The 22,848-nt window shown below is 39.0% G+C and overlaps 2 protein-coding genes and 1 long non-coding RNA gene across 4 annotated transcripts in view; 1 reads left to right on the forward strand and 2 right to left on the reverse strand.

The window, feature by feature from the left end:
- The window catches only part of LOC120555393, a 40,345-nt gene extending 39,147 nt beyond the window's left edge, over positions 1–1,198 (reverse strand). The window contains exon 1 of the long non-coding RNA XR_005638704.1: positions 653–1,198. This is a non-coding gene — a long non-coding RNA (uncharacterized LOC120555393). The remainder of the gene's footprint in view (positions 1–652) is intronic.
- An 831-nt stretch (positions 1,199–2,029) lies between these two features.
- calca (calcitonin/calcitonin-related polypeptide, alpha) lies at positions 2,030–6,261 on the reverse strand. 2 transcript variants are annotated; one of them, XM_039794061.1, is made up of 5 exons: positions 6,094–6,261; positions 5,599–5,690; positions 5,142–5,267; positions 3,566–3,747; positions 2,030–2,761 (listed from the first exon to the last, which is right to left on the reverse strand). In XM_039794061.1, the coding sequence occupies exons 2-4, from the start codon at positions 5,682–5,684 to the stop codon at positions 3,585–3,587; spliced, it is 375 nt and encodes a 124-aa protein (XP_039649995.1). In that variant the 5' UTR covers positions 5,685–5,690; positions 6,094–6,261; the 3' UTR covers positions 2,030–2,761; positions 3,566–3,584. The 2 variants fall into 2 exon arrangements, with proteins under 2 accessions (XP_039649995.1, XP_039649994.1); XM_039794060.1 differs by lacking the exons at positions 2,030–2,761; positions 3,566–3,747 and adding an exon at positions 3,971–4,489 and having other exon boundaries at positions 6,094–6,254.
- An 11,856-nt stretch (positions 6,262–18,117) lies between these two features.
- Positions 18,118–22,445, forward strand: LOC120556334 (vitamin D 25-hydroxylase). Its single transcript, XM_039795875.1, has 5 exons — positions 18,118–18,684; positions 19,273–19,414; positions 19,540–20,172; positions 20,340–20,669; positions 21,411–22,445. The coding sequence occupies exons 1-5, from the start codon at positions 18,448–18,450 to the stop codon at positions 21,605–21,607; spliced, it is 1,539 nt and encodes a 512-aa protein (XP_039651809.1). The 5' UTR covers positions 18,118–18,447; the 3' UTR covers positions 21,608–22,445.
- Positions 22,446–22,848: the final 403 nt, after the last annotated feature.

Raw genomic sequence — 22,848 nt, forward strand, 5'->3', positions numbered from 1 at the left:
TATTTGAATATTGTTTTGACCAATTAGGACAGAGAAACACCCGCTCGGAAGCTGCGAATCGGAAGCCAACTTCAGCATTGTCCCTCCTTGCAATAGCCATTTTAATGGCTGTTGTATAGGCTACTAACCCAACATTTACAAAACGACTCACAGAATAACAAAATGTTTGATGAATGCTTGAATAAAACATTAAATATACTAATCACTTATACTATCCCAACCGGTACGCGGTCACAAAAGCATTTGATTTATCAAAAATCATTAACTTGAACTAAAATAAAACAAGTTTGTATTGAAATCATTAGCAACATCAAATATGCCAGCAAAGCATTGGTGTGTGAAGTGTGTGCTGTGAAACAGTTGAAAGTGCAAAATGAAAAGAAGCAGTGTGGATGCTAGTTGAAGAAAGAGAACAGAGTGTCAGCTTTTACAGGGAGGCCAAGGTGAACTTGATGAGCTGCCACTGGCCTTTTGAGCTCAACATAAAAAACATCTACCATGTTACATCTATCAACATTGATAAACCATGTCAATAGGTTACAAATGCCACACACAGGCACACACACCAGAAAGGACAAAAACGACATTGCTAATTTTCAGTATGTTCATGTTCAAAGCATAGTAATGCAATGTGTAAAAAACAATTACTTACTTTGAGTTGAAACGTCACTCCCTCAGGTCAGGTTATTTTGTCCACACCTTCTTCGGCATCTTGGTAACCTCTGCGCTCCTCCTTATCGTTAATGTTACTGGGACTGTAAAAGTGCGCAATTATTCTGACAGTCGCAATCTTTTTGTGTTCAATATTAAGAATACTAGGGTTAGGCAAACTTTGCATCCATAGTTGCCACCTTTGGAAACCACGGCAAGTCTCTTTTTTCCTTGTTCAAGGAAGTAATGTTTCTCTGTACCAAAGTTGCCAATTTAGCACTAGCCCCAACTTAATGATGGTAACGTTAGCTAGCTTAACTGTTCGGTCATAGTGGCTAACCCGTCTTTTTAGCATCAGGTGTTGGTTGTTATTTTGCCGATATATGTTTATTTGCTATCCACGTCGACTTTGGAGGGATTTGACCGCATTTTCCCCCCTGCTGAGCCATTTCTAACTTATCACCACTATGAAAAGGCGTTTAGGCAAAACCACTGTATTTTCCAATATAGTTTTCTTCGCCACAAACTGGATGAGAGCAGGGCTTGATTTCGTTAATTGGAGCAATAAACAGCGTGCATTATGGGTAATGTAGGCAGCAGGGTTTCACAAGGAAGACGAATGCATGGAATAAAATAGATATCTCTGGTTCTGCGGCATCGATTTTCTACAATAAGATTTTTTATACATTTTATAACAATGTGTAAATGTCATTTATGAAATTGAGATAGTATGAATAAATGTGTATTATTTCGAACATGTAAAAAAAAAAGTAGTATGGTTAATGTAAGGCAAATGCCTCTGTTTGGTTAAAAGATGAGGAAATATTGTATAATGACAATAAATAAATATCTATAGGCCTAAATATAAATGGTTAAGGAATGGTTTAGCTTAGGTAACTAAAAGCACTTTGGTCTACATTGTTCCATGAGGTGTGTCCAAATGTAATCGTTATTGGCTATCTGCTAATAAATCCAATTATATTGCTGTTGCATGGGTCACTATGGACCTTTGTTGAACTAATACACAAAACAGCCTTTCTACTTTTAGGTAAGTAAGAAGCTTTAGAAAGTACATTGAAACATTTCAGATTGATTTTTACTGAAACAACATACAAACTTTTTACTGAAACAACATACAAACTTTACAAGGAAACATGTTGTGATGCTCAGGGGAAGCTACCCCACATTCAAGACTCTTGTTCTTGAGAGAGGCTCCTTATCCATTGAAAACCACTAGAGGGTAAAATGAGCCAGGTATAGAAAGATAAAACACGCACATGAACATGTGTTCAGTGACATGCCTACCATTGTTTCTCAAAACAAAAAATATCAAACACTAGTTTACAACTCACAAAATTCAGTTATATAAAGAAATATTCTATATTCAAGTTTGGAAATGGTCCAATTATGTATGTGTAGTGAATGCAATGTGTCCTCTCTATTTCACAAAATGTCATGGTTTGATGTTATACCTTGTTTTTCATACTGTAGCACATTATGTGAACCTTTTTGAAATGAATAGATTGCTGCTGGAAAGCTCAGTATGGGTTTTAACAGCTTATATCACCCAATCAAACAAAAACACAGTAAGACATGAAAGCGTAATGTAGCTAAAATACAATTTATTCCTGCTTTGAATTCACGATTATTACAATATTTAGAATTCCAAGTACATTTTCACACTTGCATTGTGCACTTTAATGAAATGTAATGAAGTGTTTTACATCAAGACACAAGACAGCCACTGTTGTTGAAGGTTTTGTTGGTAGTGCAACGTATGCGACTTCCAGTTTCGACACACCGTACTGTAGATACAGGTCAGAAGACCAGTTGAGCCACAAGCCAAGACAGAGAAGAAATCTATTCTCATCCCTCTTAGCAAATAAAATTTCTTCTTAGTTACCTTTCCCTAATGAGGATGACAACAATGCTAGTTATTTCTCTGTTTTTAAGCACAGACTAACAATGAATATGATATACCAACTTTCTGGTTGTAGTCTGAAAGCAAGATCAGTCCATGTTTGTGAAGAATACTGTATAAGTTCCTGCTTCCAAGTGTTTGCAGGTAGATGATGATGCAGTTTTTTTCACTCAAAGGAGGCACTTGGTCCTAGACAGCCAAAGAGAGGATAGGAAAATAAAAAAATAAAAGTTCAACTTCTGAAAAGATTAAGATTCAGAAAAAAATTTGTCGGGCATTTGGCTTCATTTCATAGATTTACAATATAGAGCAACAGAAAATATGGGCAGTACGAGATATGGGGACCAAAAAACCTTTTGGGCCACCAGAATGGCTCGCAGTAATTACCTTTTATTTTTTTATTTCATAGAATTCATACACTGAAGCTGTCACAAAAAAAGGACAGTGGAGTCAGTGACTTGTTGGCACTGTAGGCAAATCTGGTTTGGTCAGGTTGTGGTATATGAATGACCACATTACAGCAAGAGTAACTTGTGAATGTCCATACTTAACAAAAACATGGCATAATTGACCATTATATCTAATTTAAGGACATTATATATAGCCTTTTACAAATCTGTAAAGTTCAAACACAACAACACTTGGACAATATATAGTGCTTTAGTTGATACTTGGTTGATTGACAGAGAACCAATTTCCGCATGTGGCCATATATTTGTTAACATATTTAATAATAATATATTTTGAGATTTCCCTTGACAGATATATAAAAAATTTAAAAGACTACCTTGCACTTATGTAACACCAAATATGTCAAATACAAGTGTATTTTATGCTTGAAAAAAATCAAGTAAGAAGCCTTTCTACTAATTGTAATTCTCAATTTGGTTTCAAAACACAATGATATGTTTCAAATTGCTCTCTTGTACTTTATCTACAGTATAAGCTTCAATGAGTCCAGCAATAGTACTGATGTACAGAGTGCTAACACACCATGTATCTGCTCTTGTGCTCACATAGGGCCGCGCCTCTTCCGTCTGCCAAATGCCTGGGCACCCACGTTGGTGGGAATGAAGTTGCTGTGTCCCAGTCCTCCTGACCGACTCAGGAAGTCAGCCAAGCGGTGGGTTACACAGGTGGATGTGTTGCATGCCCGCTTCTGTGCTGTTGCATTACTTGTAAGAATGGAAAAGATAGTAAACACAGATTATTATGACACTCAAGACACATGTTGAGCAGTATTGTTTAGCATCATCAACAACCAATTAAACACAATGAGAAAATATACCGACAATCATTGTGCATTATAGGTAGTCCATGCTTACCCTTGTCTCCATTCATTTTTTTTTTCAATGAGTTATGTATGTTTTTAATCTTGAATGAATTAAAAAAAACAGCTTCCATGTAAAAGATGATTTTATTTAAGGGGAAACATAGTTACTATGAAGAGAACAATTATTTAATATTAGCAATGTTTTTAGCTGTTTCTAATTTGTATTGTAATGTACAGAACCACCTAAGTGACAGTATGTTTGTAGCTATACAGTAATTCTAAGTTTTATAGTCTAAATAGTTAAATTTAATGTCTGCCAAAATTAAAGCAAGGGCGTTTCCATGAAGTTAGTCAGACAAATAGGATCCACATGCATCAGCAGTCTTGTGAATGGATAGTGCTGGATGAACAAGCATCTGTTAACTCAGACAGACAGACAGAAAGAATTGGCTGAAAAGTGAGAGTTTTAGTTGTATGAGTTGCCGTAGTTTTCATATTGCTCGGATAGACTTCGCTTCTTTCCAGGCGTGCATGCTCCCACGTTGGTGCGGGGATAGGTTTGTAGTTTGTGAATATCCTGGGAGAGTTTGCCCAGCACACAAGTGCTTAAGCCGGTGCAGCGCTTAGACATGGGTCTGTCCAGGCTGTTAGAGACAAAGACAAACATGCAGAAACAGGCTTATGGTAACCATGGCATGCAGATAAACATTAAAAATTACATGCATGATGTTTTTCCAAAAAGTCATGCATTAAATTAATATTTCAGATGCATGCTAACAGATCCAACAGGCATATAAAGGTCTCTTGTTAGTCAAAATATTGTTGTTATGTTGTCATGCTATTGTTAAGTTTCATTTTCTGTAATAATGTCTATCATGCATGTTCTCTCATGTTATTTGATATCATGCTCTCTTCAGTTTTCTGACCAAGGACACTGTTTTTCAGGCACATCATTTTATACTGAATAAATGGATGGATGAATGAATGAATAAATAACTGCAGTTCATGCATTAAGTGATTATGACTGAGCGTTAATGTACATCAATTTCACTGTATACCTTGAATAATAATGAATACCAAAGTTGAAGCTGTTGAGCTTATAAACAAAAGTGTGTTATATTTTGAAACTGATTGTAACAGGTTTAGATAGATAGATAGATAGATAGATAGATAGATAGATAGATAGATAGATAGATAGATAGATAGATAGATAGATAGATAGGCCTAGTACTTAAACTTTATTATAATCACGGTTAACTATACTATGATGATACCTACAAATTTTAAAAGCCACACCTGTTTCCATCAGCTGTGTCTTGCTCATCTGAAGTTATCTGCATGAACTCCTTGATAGCTTGGAGTAACCTTTGGGCATCATCATTCGATAGTATGATTCCATCTGACATAGACTCCTTACTAGTTCTGAAAATACACATTACAGTAGATTAGATTGGTCTCTCTAGTTCTAGTTCTGCCGCATCATTGGTTAAAAAAAACGTATAACTTTCCCAGACAAATACAACAGTAGGGATACAATGCAAACTTTATGTAATCTGATGTTATTGTTCCTTTTAAAATCTCACAGGAAGTTAAATGGCATTTTTACATCCATAAGCAAGCAATGGTTATGGTAAACGAGGAAAAGCGTTCTGCAGAAATAATTGTAAACACATCAAAAAAGTCAGACAAAATCACAATGTTTTTACAAGGTAAATATGTTTTATACTTTTAGGAATAAAGCCACAACTCTGACCTGGATGGAGCTGCCTGTGTGACGTACATCTGACAAATGATCAGTGCATGGGCAAGGAGGAGAGTCCAGAGTTTGCGCATTATCATGATTCCCTGTGGAAAACACACACAATACCAAATGCAAGGAAAAGTTTTTAAAATAATTTTGTGTGATCCGTGTCCACAGCATTCTTTTTGTACGGAGTTTCTCATCTACTGCATGCATTCACCGCTATATGACTCCTCTTCTTATCTCTCTCTTACACTCCCTCGCTGTGAAAGCAGCTGAACTTTGCCAGTAGCTATAACAGCAGCTCTGTCCATTAGCAGAATTAGCTGCAGCCTACCATAGATAGTATAACATCATCAAACCAGCAATGTTGCATCTCCCTTCTGTTGGAAACCAGTAAATCCACCAGTATAGGTGGTTATCCAGTCTACTACAAACACATCATCTGATATCAAACAACACAATTTGCACAATCAACTGAAAAAGCAGTCTTTTATCTATACTCACCGTGAGATAGTAGATCTTCTGGTAATGAAGAATTCAACGATAGTCTCACTTGTGAATCTGCTGAACATTCCCCACAGTGCAGGGTTTATATACTGTATGTTCCCAGTGGGTTTCTGTATGAAGTGAGTGAGCACTTGATTGTAGTCTATTGGCCAGTCGAATGTTTTACCTCAAACTACTAGCCAATCAGAAATCCTACGTCACTTACATCAAGCCAATAAAAGAGCTTGTATGCAAATTACGTCACTGTATGGTCATCAATGTGTCTAATTAACAGAAAGCTGCCAGGTATTTGAATCAGTTGGTAGCACCATTTGTAGTTAAGTCATTCTTTAAGCAGGGTAAGTGGGAAAACAATAAGACAGAAATAACTAACTGTCATAGTCAGTGTCTCATGTTCTTGAGAATTAATATGGTATGTGCATGTGGACCCACCTACTGTAAATCTCCTGACATTACAGGGTGTATAATTATAACGGTCAGAGAATTTAAACATAATTCACCAGTGCCTCCTTAAAATAAGTCAAAATGATTTTTTATGTGGTGCTATTTCATCTTTAGGTGGTTAAGACGAACACAACTTGGGCCAATGAGAGGCATGGGTTCTAAAGGTGTACAGTACCTACTTTAACTTACTATGGAGGAGGGCTGTCAACGAATATTCTAAATTCGAATATATATTCGAATAGTTTTTAAAAAACGAATTTCAAAGGTGAAAATTAATATTCGAATTAAAAAAGGAAATGTGGAAAAAAACGCTCGCGGTAGCAGAGGCTTTCTGGCTGTCTGCTTTGCGAGTGGGCGCGCTAGTGCGCCTGAGGGTTCAGGGACAGGTCACAGGAGTCGCACTGTCTGGCACAGCGTCACTGCTGAAAGTTGACTTGTCTTGCATGGAAGATGGCAGAAAGTGCAAAAATCTAAAAAGCCATGTCTGGAAGTACTTTGGATTTTGGTCGGTAGGAGGTAAAATAGTTGAGCCGCGAGATAAAGTTGTATGCAAGCTATGTAAAATACAGTCTGCTGCTTCAAAAAGAGATGTTGATGTATGAACAAGAGTCTCCAATACCTGCTCAACAAAATCCTCTCATGTGGTGGAAAACTTTGGGCTCTGGGAGATACCCTCACGTCGCCCAGATGGCAAAGAAATATCTTTCCATCCCCGGATCCTCAGTGCGCTCTGAACGCGTCTTTTCCTCCGCCGGGAATATAGTAAATAAAAAGAGATCAGCACTGGCCCCTTCAAATGTGGACCATCTTGTGTTTTTGGCAAATAACCTGTAGGCCTTCAGGCCTATGACCCGACGGTGACAGTGCACTAAAAAGACAATGGAATAAATTGAAGTCAGTTTTTTTTCTTCCTTTTTTTTAATACAAGCGCCAAGAATGTAAGTAGCCTTTTTCTTTTTTAAAAGCACTTTATTTTGTATGAACCTCAGGGTAAAAGTTCTTTGTTGTCACATTTCTCGGAATTGTGTGCCTCATTTTATTTAACGTTAAACAGAAACATTACTAAAGTGTATGCTACGACTGAATAGATATGCATGCATAAAGGTTAAATGCACTGCTTCCACTGGTTTGATTATTTACCGTTTCATGTCAAGGAAAAGCTCCATGTTTACTACAGCACAGCTCGCTCGGAGCGTTCAATGTCGGTTCTATATAGGCTACTGTGAAACTGTTAATGTTAATAATATTTGTTTCAATCACTGAATGAAGCCTGCTATATTTGGGACAATAGTCGCGACCTTAAATTGCTTGCACAAAAATCTTGATCAGCACTCAAAATGTGTTTATTGTTGTTCATTTTAAACCGTTATGCGCACAGCCGCACATTACGCAGAGAGCGTGAGGGCGAGAGAGAGAAAGTGCTCGAGTGAGCGAGCGAGCGAGCGAGCGAGCGTGAGGTCTGCGCTGTTGGTCATCATTTGATTTACTTGTTTTTGTGTAGGTAATACGTTGTCAAATATGTTTAAACTTAAATAGACTACCTATACAAGTAGTTATGTCTCTTTGTATTAATTTGTCCTATTATTGACGTAATGCGCGTCATTGACAAAATGCGCATGCGCAACCAGATGTTCGAATAGTTCGAATATTAATGCTGCGTTCATGCCACCTCGGAATAACAGGCACCGCCCCCCTGGTTACGTTGTTTTTCCGACTGGCAGCGTTCACATGGTCGGGATGCGTGTTCTTCTTCTTCTGTTATATTGGCGTTTGGCATAACAACTTTTTGCATGACTGCCACCAACTGTTGGCCGTAGCCTAGAGCATCAGGTGTGTGAAAACATGGAGGCCACAATAACAGAAGATTCTCTGTTTTCTTATGCGAGCATCCAAACAGCACATCGCCAAGTGTAGGCTATTTTTTGTGTTATCTGCAGGACAACGAACGGGAAAAGACACGGATAATGTGTTGTTTTTTTATACATAGGCCTATTTATGAATAATTTTAAACATATTATGTCTGTGTATGTTTCTTGGCAGAGGCATTTGTCCACAATAAACAGTTTATTATCATTGAAATATGTTCAGTGAACCAAAGTCGCCTCCATCAAACGTCAGTTGTCAACAACGCGTCACCAACTGGGAAACTCGGTTATCAAAATCCAGCCCGAGTTTCCCACCTCTGATTCCCACAGGACGTGAATGGTGACGTTTTCTCTTGGAAAAACGTTTTTCCGATGTCCATGAACGCACGGTATGAGTTTTTTTAGAGGGAATATTCGCACGTCATTTCTGAGCAATTTTGACAGCCCTAATATGGAGCGGGCAAAAAAATGGAAATACCACAAGATTTCATCACATTTACAAAGACAGTGAATGTTTACAAGTGAGTCATATTTTATAACATTACCAGATGGCAATGTGCTGAACAAAAAATAACTTTTGTTGCAGTCACTCACTCAAGTTGCATTTTAGTGTGGCAAGGGGAACAGGGTCAAAGGCCAAGCGCATGGCTCATACTGTATGTTCATCAGTATGATATCTAACAGTCAAAGAATTTGCTCCCTCGCATCTTTCAATATAATATTGCCCTATTACACACTGCTGAACAATTTAGAAGTGTGTTGGTAAATACCAAAGTAAAGTAATTTGTCTCCAACTTGTCATTAGATCTAATGATCATTGAACCTTGTTGTCAGTTTCTGAAGCACAGAGTACAAAGTAGATTTTAACTTCCTATGTCTCTGCAACAAATTCAATTTCTTACTTAACCGAGATAAATGTTTTGATCCTGCTCATTTTCATAATTTAAACACGGTTAGATAAAATAATGCCTTTTTTGTATGGGAATAGCGTCACATACTCTCCATGGATAAACTAAACCTTCATAGACTTCAGTAGTGTCCATCCAGTTTCTCCGAAGAAATACTGGGCTGTTGGTCTCTTGCCATCTTGTAATTTCCCTTTATGTAACAATATTGGATGATGTGTCATAAAGCTTCCTGCCTCCCAGTTAGTTTTTTCATCACAAGGAAATTCATTAGTGTAGATGAGCCTTTTAGTACTATTGAACAGACCTGCAGGCTCCCTACCAGAAGCACTAAATTAGTCTCTAACAGCTCCACATGATGTAAGAAACTGCTCATGGTGGACTAAAGACTTTAGAATGAGAGATTCCAACTATACACACACAATGATTATGGTTTTGATCTCATTTGAGTACCTTGCCAGGAAATGTGAAGTTCATATATTTATCTTTACTCATCTCCAGCTTCTCATGCAATGTCAACCAAGTAAAGCATATATGTGAAGATAGAAAACCATGTCTATATTACATGGATTTTGGATGTCAGTGCTCAAACAATCTTACTGTACTGTTTGCAAATTTTCCAATATTATTGTAATTACAAAAGCTAAAAGTGACGTGAACTCCTCTCTAAAGCAGCTAAGATGGATGTCTCTACCTCCATGAAAAGTGCCAATTTTCCACTTCAACTTCAACTTTATTTGTGTCCCCAAAGGGCGCTTGGGTGTGCAGCAGGTATAAACACATAAAAGACACGTAAATACATGCGAGCTATACACACAGTCACGAGTGGGGTGGCGTGGGGGGTGGGGTAATAGAGTAAGCCTGAACAACAGTAAAAACTGGAACACAACCGTTACAGTATGAGAACAAATAAATACAAGTACAAGATGCATGGGTAGCCTACACAGGGTAGGAAAAGTGCTTATTAGCCTTACAAGGTAGTCAACAACAACCATTGTCAACAACAACATCAGCATCCATTACATTAAATCACCAACCCCTTTTGTCAACATCTCTGACGTCCTCAACATATAATGCACTGTTGAACTCCCAATATCTTGTTGCTCATCTTCACAACTCTATTTAGTGCAGTTTCAGACTTGATGTTAAGATTACTGAACCATCAGAGAAGAGAGAAGGTCAGGACAGATTCAGTATAAGATCTGTATAGAACAGAATCATGAGGGACTTATCGACATGAAAGTTGGACAGTCTCCTCAGGCAGTACAGGCGCTGCTGGCCTTTTTTGCATAAAGCTTCAGAGTGGAAAGTAAATTTAAGCTTGTGATCCACTATAGTCCCAAGAAATGTTTAGGTTTCAGCAGAGTCTTCAGTCTGTCCCTTGATCATGGTATTTTGGTTGATGTTAGTGGGTTTGTGTCTATATGTCAATATACATGTCTTTAGTTTTCTGCACATTTAGGTGAAGGGATGCCACACCAATCTACAAATTCATCAACTACAGGACCGTGGCTGTTTTCACTGTCATGTAGGAGGCTGACTATTACAGAGTCATCAGCGAACTTTAAAATTGACCTATTTTCGTGCCGACAGCAGCAGTTGTCGGTACAAAGAATGTAGAGGAGAGGGGAAAGGACACGGCCCTGGGGTGACCCAGTGGATGATATCAATTCCCCAGACGTGCATCCATTAACCCTCACTCTCTGAGTTGTGGATTTTAAAAAGTCAAGAATCTAAACTTAAAATTATTGATAAGTTTATCAATTAGAATGTGGGGCTGGATCATGTTAAAAGCTGACAAGAAGTCCACGAATAGCAGCTTGGCATGGTTTTTGTTTCCTTCAAGATGTTTAAAAAATAGGGTTTAATAACAAGTCAAGATCCCCCTTTGTCTGTTTAAAAGTAAATACTCTCCACACTGTTTTGCACTCACGCTGCTCCCAGGCCTTGATTCACCACTTCCTGCTCTGACCAGGGATGTGAGTTGAGGCAGAGAAAATACATTCCAAGGGGAAAAATGTATTGTCAAGAATGCAATTATCTCACACTGTTCACATGCACGAATTGGCCTGGAAAATTAATTGCAACACAGGAGAGCATTCATGACAGAGAGGGCAGTGTTATGCTCAGTGCAGTGCTCATCAGCGACAGTCTCAGCTAAATGAGTGTGAATGTGTCTTCTCCCAAAAAGAAGCAGCACCGTTCTTGGCTGGGAATAAAAAGCCCCAAAGAGAAATTCCTTCAATGCTCTCTCATATCGACCCCTTGCATAATTCCACTTATTGGAATGATCCCACAGTTAAATATCAAATATTAAAGTAAGCAGATGAGGATTGTGAAAATGTGAGCGTATAAATGGGCAATTACTAGGTAAGCAATAAATAAATAAAAAATTTGCTCCTTGTCCAAGAATGTAGACAGATCCTTAATAAGAGAGGAAAAGGATCACAGGAACCCAGATCATTTGTATTAGGAGATACTATTGTGTTGGGAAGAGAGCAGTCTAAGCAGATAAGTGTAGGTTAACACCCAAATGTGTAGAATATATTAGATGTTTACAGGGGCGTACCAGTAGTTTTTGTGCATTGCTCTGAGAGTCAACTCTACAAAAAATATGAGAAAAAATACAATACAAAAAAATACAGAGAAAATATATAACTATTTAATTAAATATGAAGATACAAAATTTAATTTAAAAGTAGAACAATATGAAAGAGAAAACTGCTGTAAGATAAATGAAGTTATAATTGTAAAAGTGTACCGGAAACATACACTGTATTAAAAACGACTACTTGTGTAAATATAGATATTATTATTGCACCTGAGATTTTTCACATTATCTTATTGCACACAGAAAAAAACATTGAAACTGTTATGTATTGCATTTTTCACAGCTGTTATTGTAGATGTGGTGTGTGGTATGTCCTTGCCACTTTAATGTCCTGTGCAACGAGTCAACGAGTCTGACAGCAACTGTGCTACCTGATCTGCACGAACACCTTAGCATGTCCACTCACCTAAGCACAACATATTCATTTGGAACCACAAAACTGATGGAAATGGCAGTACGGTTCCATTTGCACTGCTGTCGGCTTTTGATTGAGTTGAATTACTTGCCAGGTTGTAAGTATGAATCACATCTTTTTTTGCAGTATCAGCTAACATGTTCCAAAATCCTCCAATCATGACAGAGGTAGTGCTTCATAGAGACAAATTGTAGGATGACAATTTTGGGGATAAGTAATTTAGTCCAGTCCCAAAGGAGCAAGCTTTTAAGTGTGAAAATAAAGCAAAAAACGGGAAGAACCCATTTCAAATGGCCTTATAATGTAAAGACTGATGCTGTTTTACCACACATACAGTAACTGTATTAAATCACAAGCTGCAGAGGTGCCAGTTCACCTCCTGGGCACTTCCACGGTTCCCTTGAGCAAGGCACCGAACCCCCAACTGCTCGGAGCGCCTTTCCATGGGCAGCTCCCTCACTCTGACATCTATAGGTACTGAGCATGTGTGTGTAATTCAGGCTTGCGTGTAAAAACAGAGTGAGAAGATTGGAATTTCCCCTTGCAGGACTAATAAAGTATACATTATTATTATAGAGGGTAGTATTAGGTGATGAAATATACCGTCATTTTTATGGTATTTAATTGACTTGCAAGCTGGTGACATCATCAGGGTTATTTTTTAAACTTTGAAAAGCTCCCTGCAGAACCAAAGAAGACATTTTAAAACTGTTTTCACAGGCTGAGTAGATTGGTTAAGTGCACCTTTGAGAATATATAATATATAGTATTATCAATCCATATTGCCTACTTCTACCTCAGGGCATAAGAACACATTGATTATTTGACGTTGATTATTTTAACGTTTACGGCTTGTCACTCCTTACGTTACAACTGTATATCCTTGGCTTCTCAAATGAACATGTTATAACATAAACATAAATAAAACATGTTTTAAACTTTAAATTGCCTAGCAGTCGTGATTGTGTCAAATATTTGGTGGTCAAAACTGTGGTTTGTGATTTTTTTCTGAATCCATGTTGCCAAATATAGTCAACGTTAACCACCTGGACACTCTTGTCGCTGGGGTTGTGATTAATCCGATCACTAAGAAGATAATGCAAGAGTCAGAACATGATTATTTGATTACATTTGACAGATGTGTTTAACGCTTCCAGAACAGCTTTTAAGTCTGTGGAGCTGGCAGGAAGCAAAGAAGTAATTTGCAAGAATGTCCTCATTAGGTATCCTAACAAATCTGAATGACTGGGAGAGGTCTGTAGAGGCCATTTGAGGCATCTAAGGAAAAAAAGCTTACCAGCTGCTCAGCAGGCAGGAACGGCTGGATAAACAACTTCATATCTAATGAGGAGTTAGTCGTGATGAACCGATCACACAGCAAAGCGGACAGCATGGTTCTCCAAAAGTGCAAATTGGTTATAGTTTAAAACCCCATGAATGAGATTTTATTTACCTGGATTAACCCTTGCAAGCTCTATCTACTCTCGACTTCCATCTACAGACGGTATAGGCAAAATGTGTAGATAAAAATGAAACTGTATAGTAGTTAAAAGGGGTTATGTGAAATATATTGGTACTTTTAAAAATTAAGATTCAGACTTTTTAAGATTCAGATTTTAAAAATCTATGCCCATTTTTAGAACATCCACGCACAGTCCTGCACTGTCTGGAGGAGTCCAGGTTTTAGCCAACAAGCTTGAAAAATCTTACACCAGTACGCAAGTTTGGAATGTGGTGCCTACCTTAACCTTTAACCTCCAAACGTAGTGTGTGACCTAACCTTTAATGTGTTTAGGTGAGGGAAACTGCAGCAGCTTACTGGGGCAAAGTTTATTTGCTTGACAACAAAACAGGGTTACCTAATTTAATTCAATTTTGAAAAACAAAAGAGGCTTTTAAAAACTTCTTTCAATCGAAAGATCAAATCTTATTTGATGCATCGCTTTTAACAATTTCAGTCTGAAAAAAACTTACGATTTCTGTGAGTACATTTTGTGATATTGTGGTTGATGCGGGATTCAGTGACAATTTCAAAGTGTGTGTTTTACTCAGTTTCCTCATTTTGTTAAAATCTTTGTTCGTATGAATGGAAGCTAAGCAGGATTGGCAACATTATATATGAGTTGAAATTGGTGTTGAGTAATAACAGAATGTTTAAACAAGAAAATAGGTGAACACATTGTAGAAAACATAAATAAATGTTATATAGTGAAAATCATAAAGAAAACAAAACTAGACTTTGAAGTTGTATCATCATATCATATCGGAATCTCTTGTTCTATATATTTAGTGAAATTTCTTGCTGCTAAAATCACAATTTGAAAAATCACAATACCTGTGAGACAGGCCTTTACAGCAAGATGATTATATCTCAAAGTACATACATTGTGTAGCATAAATACAGTATATTAAGACAATCCTCTGGACAGGCTTTTCTTGCCTCTCCTCCAGATGACCCTTGGCTTATCTTCTGCTCTGACTGCTATCCCAGTGACCTCCTAAGAATTTTCTTTTTTCCTTTTTTCTATATTTCAATCTGTGCTCTGCTTTCTTCATTTAAAGCTTATTTGTGGTCTTAATTAATTTTGCCATTGACATAATGTTTAGCTATACTTTCCAGAAACCTCAAACTTTATTATGTTTAGCAACATACTAACAATTGAGACAAAGTGGCCTGTAAACCCTTGAACCCATGAAGTTGCCTAAATGAGTAAAACACAGCAAAATACATAATGAGCAATATAAACAGTGTGGTCCTGTGTCTTTAACTGTTATAAAGACTGACAGTTACATTATTAACTATTGTGCACATAATCTACTTTTTAAACACCTTGACATTACATTTACAGTTCATCATACTAATTATTTATTTATTTATTATTTTAACTAAGCATCATTTTAACTTGCGTGTGAGTGCTTTTGCTTAGCTTAAACAGTTGAACCTAACGTTAGAGTTCTCTGACATAATTACATTATCTATTTTAGTTTTAAACTGTTCTATTCTGGTTCAACTTTGTTCTTTTTAGGATCCAAGAAGCAGCAGCATTTAAAATTCGCAGAACATTTGCAAAACCTGTTATTGATCTCAAACGTGCTGCAGCATATTCCACGTACCTCTCTACTAGTAACGCTGCTTCTAGACTGTGTGTGCATTTTTGTCCATGGATTCCTGGAGACAATGGGTGTGCCCATCGCTTTAATCCACCAAAGTCTCACCCAAATATGCCATATTTAAATAATGCTTACATAATTCTTTGATGTCAATTAAGTCCACTGCTTGTGCAAGTCTGATTTATGCATTGTTGAAAGTATCCAACAACTCAACCTATAACCAAAAAAATGATATGGAAAAAATAATATCATTATTATAGAGTAGAACAAAATTCACCAACAGTTAACTTTTCTGGCCAATCTTAGCAGGGGGCTAGAAAATGTGGAAGATAATACATATGTGCTTGAGTTCCTCTGAGGAGAAGCCGAGGGAGTTAGCAAAGGTAGTCTAGCAGTGGAAAAAAGACTTATTGAGAAGATGGTTTTAAATCGCACAGGCTGAAAGGACGTGATATCAGCTAGCTAACAAGTATATTATTGATCCAAGACGAAACTGACAGAATGGTGGGAAAGGTCGCAAAATCACAATTACCAATACGCCTGCTACTTCAGCACCAAGGACAGTGCCATGGATTTATCAATACGGTTAAAGCTACAGTTGGTAACTTTCATAAAAAATAACTTGTCATATTTGCTCAAACTGTCAATATATCCTGACGGTATACATAAATCACGTTCCTCTGCCTCCTCCTGCTGCTCTAAACGGCATAAGGAAAACAACCAACCAAAGCCGAGAAGTATCCAACCCAGTGCCAATGACTGCTTGTGAACTGTGGTCAAACTGTAGAACTAGGCAGCGCTGATCAAATATGAATCAAGAATTTGTTACTACATTGCCTATTTCTTGCCACAAATGATTTCAGAAACATATTTTAGTGTACTGTTTTGCTGTAAAATGAGAAAGATTGCTCTATCCGGTCAGACTGTTGGTGTTGCTTGGTTTTGGCTCAATTTGGTCACAAACTTTCTGACTACTGGCTCTGATTGATTGTAAGTCTATGGGCGCGGTGGAAACAGGAAAATGTTCAAATGCCATTAGGAGCACTAGAAGGTGGCAGAGGAACATGCTTTTTTTTCAGATTATCTGTTTGTGTGTGCTACTGTCAAGATATAGTGACAGTTTGAGCCAAGGCCCACCTAAGAAAAACAATATCAGTTTAAGTGCAGTTTATTTAGAAAATGATCACGGCTTTACATTGCTGTCAGACAAAGCTGCTCCAAATCCATGCTCTCTTCATTGCCACCAGACTTCTTTGATAAAAAAAACAGTAATTTTACCTGGCACTTCCGGATCTAAAAGTGAAGACCGTGTGGAACCGCCGATCCAAATTATCTTCCACATAGGCCATTTTCAGCGTGTAGCTTGCTAGCTCGGAGGTTCTGATTGTTGTTTTCCGAAGCAAACAGAGTTTAACAATGTCAACACAAGGAGAGCAGAAGGTGAGGGACATCCAGCAGACGGGGATTATTCTGGAAATGAAGTCTGTTGATCCAGACTAATGAGAAAATAACCCTACCTCTCACTTGATTTATTACCTCAGTAAATATTTTTATAATGAGTTTATGGTCTCAATCACTACTTTTAGGTCTTCTTCAATAAAGCAGGTTATTTGTAAACATGGTCCCATTTAGTTTAAAATAGACGATAAATCAATAATGGTAGCGGCTTAGCAATGCTAACCATGGCACTGTGTAGGTTACATTAAAATAGCTGTGAACATGTTTTTGGGTGCTGTCCATATGTTTTTGTCTTAAAGTTTGACCCTCTCGTGTGTTTTCACTTCATCAAAGTAAATTGGAACATTTTGGTCACCTAAAAATGTCTTGCTCAGTGTTCGGTAGCACCTTGACAACCAAGCTGGCTAGCTAGTGCTAGCGTTAGCTGGTAACTTAAGGGAAAGTTTGCCAATTTTCTGTGTACTTCATGCAGATGAATGGAAAGGAGCACGTTGGTAAAACTCCACTGGATGACTCGCTTCATTGGTTGAAAAATCGTAAAAACTAAACTTGCGCTCCCTAGTGTTTAGTTTAGCACAGCGCCTTTCAAAAAACCAAGATGCGATGGCCAAAATGTCAAACTTTTTTTTCAAACTCCATAGTTCAGGGTCCCTGGTTAGCTCACCTGGTAGAGCGGGTGCCCATATCTAGAGGTTTACTCCTTGATGCAGTAGCTGTGGGTTTGACTCTGACCTGCAGCCCTTTGCTTCTTTCTCTCTCCCCTTTCATGTCTAAGCTGTCCTGTCCAAATAGGGGCCTAAAAATGCCCCAAAAATTATCTTTAAAAAAAACCCCTCCATAGTCAAAAAAAAAACTAATGGGTGACGTCAGTACTGCTACTTGCATTATTTATACAGTCTATGGTAATACACTGACTATGGACAAGTAGCCTACCTCATACAACCCCACTTCAAAAAATCTGAACTATCCCTTTAATTAGGGGGGGGGGGTCAGACTCCCCACCCCCAACCCCTGTAATTTAAACCCTGATCCCTACTGGGAAAGCCGCTTCCAGACTGTGCCTTTCTGTCTAGTTTCCTTGAAATGGATCGTGTGCCCTTCGGTTTAATTCCCCCCAGTCTCCCATATATCCTCATATATGATATATTTCCTACTTGCATGATTGTCTGATGTCAGTTAGGCTACTGCTTGTGAAAGTGTTTTTTTTTATGCAACACGTAGCCTACAGCGCTGGTCTGCACCAACGTTTTACAACTTTAATAATGGGTTTGATGAAGTGCAGTGCGACTTTGTCGCTTTTATGGCGTGTTGCTCCATCTGTAGGTTCATTAAAAGCAACCAAAAAATGATCCGGGTTATTGATCAAGAGCAGAACAAAGTTCACCAACAGTTGCCTCTGACTTTTCTGGCCAATCTTAGCTTTAGAGGCGGGGGGATAGAAAATGTGCAAGATGATAGCCTACATATGTGCTTCGGTTGCTCTGAGGAGAAGCCGGAGTCAGCGGAGGTAGTCTAGCAGTGGAAGAGCAACTTTTAGAGAAGATGGTTTCAGTGAAATCGCCGTATCTGGTGCCGGTGTCCTGCGCCCAGGCTCTGCTCGGTGTGGGCTGTCTAACTGTCGCCTGCCTCGCTTTCCTGCTGGTTCGCCAGCTCGTCAAGCAGAGAAGACCCCCGGGCTTTCCTCCTGGTCCATCTCCCATCCCAGTGATAGGGAACATCATGTCTCTGGCCACCGAGCCGCACGTCTTCCTCAAGAAGCAGAGTGAAGTTCATGGACAGGTAACGACTCGCACTCAGCCTACAGCGCATTTTAGGACTGCGGTGCTTTTTAACTGAGTGCTCTGCAAACTGTGCAGTGCATGACCTTATAGCCTACAAGAGGTTTCAGACTTCCATGACACTCTTGCGCATGCACACACACATATACATATACACGCACACATAGGGAACTAGTTATGAAAGGAACAAAAGAGACTCGCCCTAACATTTAGCGGTCTGTAGCATTTGGAGGAGATTAACCGGCTCACAGGGGCTCCCTAAAATGAAAGCCCCCCCTCCCAGAAATACATATAAAGACGCATGACGTCCTTTTGGTGGCACAGTGTGGTATTTTAAGTTAAACATAGTTAAGACATCTGTAAATGTAGAAAAAGGCTGGTCAGAGTCTGTTTTATTCACTCACTCTCCTGTCTGGCTCGTGAAAACCCAGTTTGGAGACTAACGTTAGTGCCAAAGAGTGGAAACAAGCAAAATGCAACATTTGGTATAAATCTAACAGTCCTTGACACGAACACTTGTTTGCATAGAAATATGTGGAAAGAACAAAAGGAGTAGTACAGTGCTAATGTTGCAATGTGTACCTTTCAGATTTTCAGTCTCGACCTGGGAGGCATCTTGACAGTGGTATTAACTGGATATGACTGCGTCAGGGAATGCCTTTACCATCAAAGTGAGGTGTTTGCTGATCGCCCATCGCTGCCTTTATTCATAAAAATGACCAAAATGGGTGGTAAGATGATGTTATATGATTGCAGTGCATACTATTTGTCCTTCAACATTATCTGAATAATTGCAGCTGCCATGATACATCATTAAACTCCTCTGTTTTACTCTTTTTCTCTCCAACTTCCAAAGGGCTTCTCAATTGTAAATATGGCAAAGCCTGGATTGAACACCGTAAACTGGCTTGCAACTCTTTCCGTTATTTCGGCAGCGGCCAGAGACAGTTTGAAAGGAAGATCTCGGAGGAGTGCATGTTCTTTGTCGATGCCATTGACGAACACAAAGGAAAGCCCTTCAACCCCAAACACCTGGTGACCAACGCTGTGTCCAACATTACCAACCTGATCATTTTTGGACAGCGTTTTACTTACGACGACCGCAACTTCCAGCACATGATTGAGATATTCAGTGAGAACGTGGAGCTAGCAGTCAGCGGCTGGGCCCTCCTCTACAACGCCTTCCCTTGGATTGAGTATGTGCCCTTTGGAAAACACCAGAAGCTGTTCCGCAATGCTGCTGAGGTGTATGACTTCTTGCTGCAGGTTATAAAGGATTTCTCACAGGGCAGGGTGCCACATGCACCTCGCCACTATGTTGATGCCTATTTGGATGAGTTGGAGCAGAATGCAGGAGAACCCAGCTCTTCTTTTTCCTATGAGAACCTCATCTACTCAGTGGGTGAGCTTATTATTGCTGGCACAGAGACCACTACTAACACCCTGCGATGGGCCATGCTGTACATGGCTCTCTACCCCAACATACAAGGTCAGTTACAGTAGAGGCATCACCCCAATATGAGAACATTTTACTTCTAATGTGACCCCGCGAGAGATTTGATGCACATCTGTTTGTAGGCTGCTCTAAATGTAATGGTTATGTAATGTTACGTATAAATAAATGCCTGATGGTGTCTGTTTTTTTTTCCTGCAAAGAGAGGGTGCACAGAGAGATCGACAGCTTGCTGGCCAATGGGAGAGCACCCACTTTTGAGGACAAACAGAAGATGCCTTACGTAGAGGCTGTTCTACACGAGATCCTTCGCTTTTGCAACATTGTCCCACTTGGTATTTTCCGTGCCACCTCCCAGGATGCAAAAGTCAACGGATACACAATTCCCAAAGGCACCATGGTGATCACAAACCTCTACTCAGTGCACTTTGATGAGAAGTACTGGAACGATCCAGGCGTTTTCTCACCACAGAGGTTTCTGGACAGCAATGGCAACTTTGTGAGGCGTGAGGCATTCCTGCCATTCTCCTTGGGTTAGTCTCTTTATATTTATCCTAAATTCCAACACTCTTGATAGAAAATAAAAACAAGACTTAAATCACAGGTTTTCTAGATCAGTGAAGCTTGCAGGTCATTACAGTATGCCCCTGGTCAGCGGTGACCCCAGAATCAGATGCTGACAAGCTATCAACAAAAACATAAAACCCAACTAACACACATAAAGAAATGAGGTCTTATATACACTGAATTAAAGTCTTTGGATTCATTCTTCTCAGTGCTACTCACCCACTTAAATGAAATACAAAAATAAAACTGCATGTATCATGTATACATACCAGCATCATATTTACTTAAAATCCAAACCCACCTTCGCATTAATAGAATACAATAAAACAAATGTCCTTTTTGTTACCAGCAGAGCAATAACATTTACTGTAAAACATTTGAATTTTCCATATAGTCCATTTTGATCACAGTGCATTGCCCATATCTGTGTTAGCATCTATAAAATCCAAATTCAAAATGAAATTAAATGTATGAATGAAATGATGAATGTGTTTTCTTCATTTAGAGTTCTCACAATGTCATTATCACAGGACATACAGATAGAGCATGAAGAAAAGCACCCACAATCCTCAGTTAAACCCATTTGTTCCTCAACTGTAGTGTTTGTGCTCCCCAGTGCATTTCTTGTATTTCGGAGGATTTGAATGACTTGGCCAGATGTTGTGCCTGTGTGTGAGTCTTAATTACAATTACATTTCCTTTAACAGGGAGGCGTTGCTGCCTGGGCGAACAGCTGGCCAGGATGGAGATGTTCCTATTTTTCACCACTTTGCTGCAGAGGTTTCATCTTCAGTTCCCTCCAGGAACAATTCCCACTGTCACTCCCAAACTGGGCATGACCTTACAGCCCAAACCTTACTCCATCTGTGCTGTCCGCAGGCAGCAGAAAAGTCCCTGCTCTTGAGACGCTCCTTATCACGGGTGGGCAAGCAGGAATTTATAACAGCTTGTTCAACTGTTCAAGCCAGAATTTGACTATTTTGCACAGCAATGCAACCACATGATACAGCTGCAAAAAAACTGTATCGCTCTGGATTGTAGCGTCCAGTTCCACTGCGTCACAGTTTTCAGTGACAAAAGTAGCTTGACACACGGACACGTAATCCAGTTTATTCAATTACTCTTGAATTCTTTTACTGAGCAAAATGCATGTTTGCACAATACTTTTTTATTTTTTTTATTTTAAAGATTATTTTGGGGGGCTTTTCCCTTTATTACATAGAGACAGTGGATAGGCATGAAAGGGGGAGAGAGATGGGGGATGACACGCAGCAAAGGGCATCAGATTTGAACCCGCGCCGCTGCAGGACTCAGCCAAAATGGGGCGAACGCTCTTACTGGGTGAGATAGAGGCCGCCCCAGCGCAATACCTTTAAGCAGCACGGGAGGCGACACGACTCGATGCTGAAAGCTGACATTCTGGGAATACTCAGGTGCTATTTTCTCATCATGTCTGTGATCCTTGGTGTGGTGGCGATGGGTTAGGTAGATGTCAATGATTGATAGTAAGTACACCTTTGATGGTTCATAGCCCTCCATCCTCAGAAAAATGACACCACTGATTTATACTGGTGAGGTGAAATGGGACTTTCCAGGAAATTTCTGTACACTGTGTTAGAGCTGGACGAGGGCCAAGGTTTACGTCATGTGGACTGACTCTGACCTTCTCCAGGGATAGCGCTCTCTGGAAATGAAGGGTAATGTAACCCTGGTGGATTTCTAGAAACTGACTATGCAACACTGGTTTCTGCTAAATGGTGCTTATCGGTACTCACAAAGTACTTCATTTATGTTTGTTTGTCCTTTTTTTGCAATACTGATTTTGTTTTTGTGTGTGCATTCATAAAGTCTTTCTTAAGATATTTAAAAGTTGCCCTGTCATCTTTAAGCTGCTGCTAAATTGCTGAAACAAAACAAAAACAAAAATGTACAAAGATCCCATATTTATTACTTTTGTGTTATTCACCTATTAATACCCTAGATTATCTCAATAAATACTTGCATAATAATTTCAAAAAGGTAAAAGCCTACTGATACTGTGTCCCAAGTCACCCAACATAATCATTAGTTATCATAAGCTGTAAACTGTGTTCATAAAAGGTGAACACAGAACTGAGGAAGTCTCCTCAGTTTTCTTCTCCACCA

Source organism: Perca fluviatilis, chromosome 3 (assembly GCF_010015445.1).
Source record: "Perca fluviatilis chromosome 3, GENO_Pfluv_1.0, whole genome shotgun sequence".
Lineage (NCBI taxonomy): Eukaryota > Metazoa > Chordata > Actinopteri > Perciformes > Percidae > Perca > Perca fluviatilis.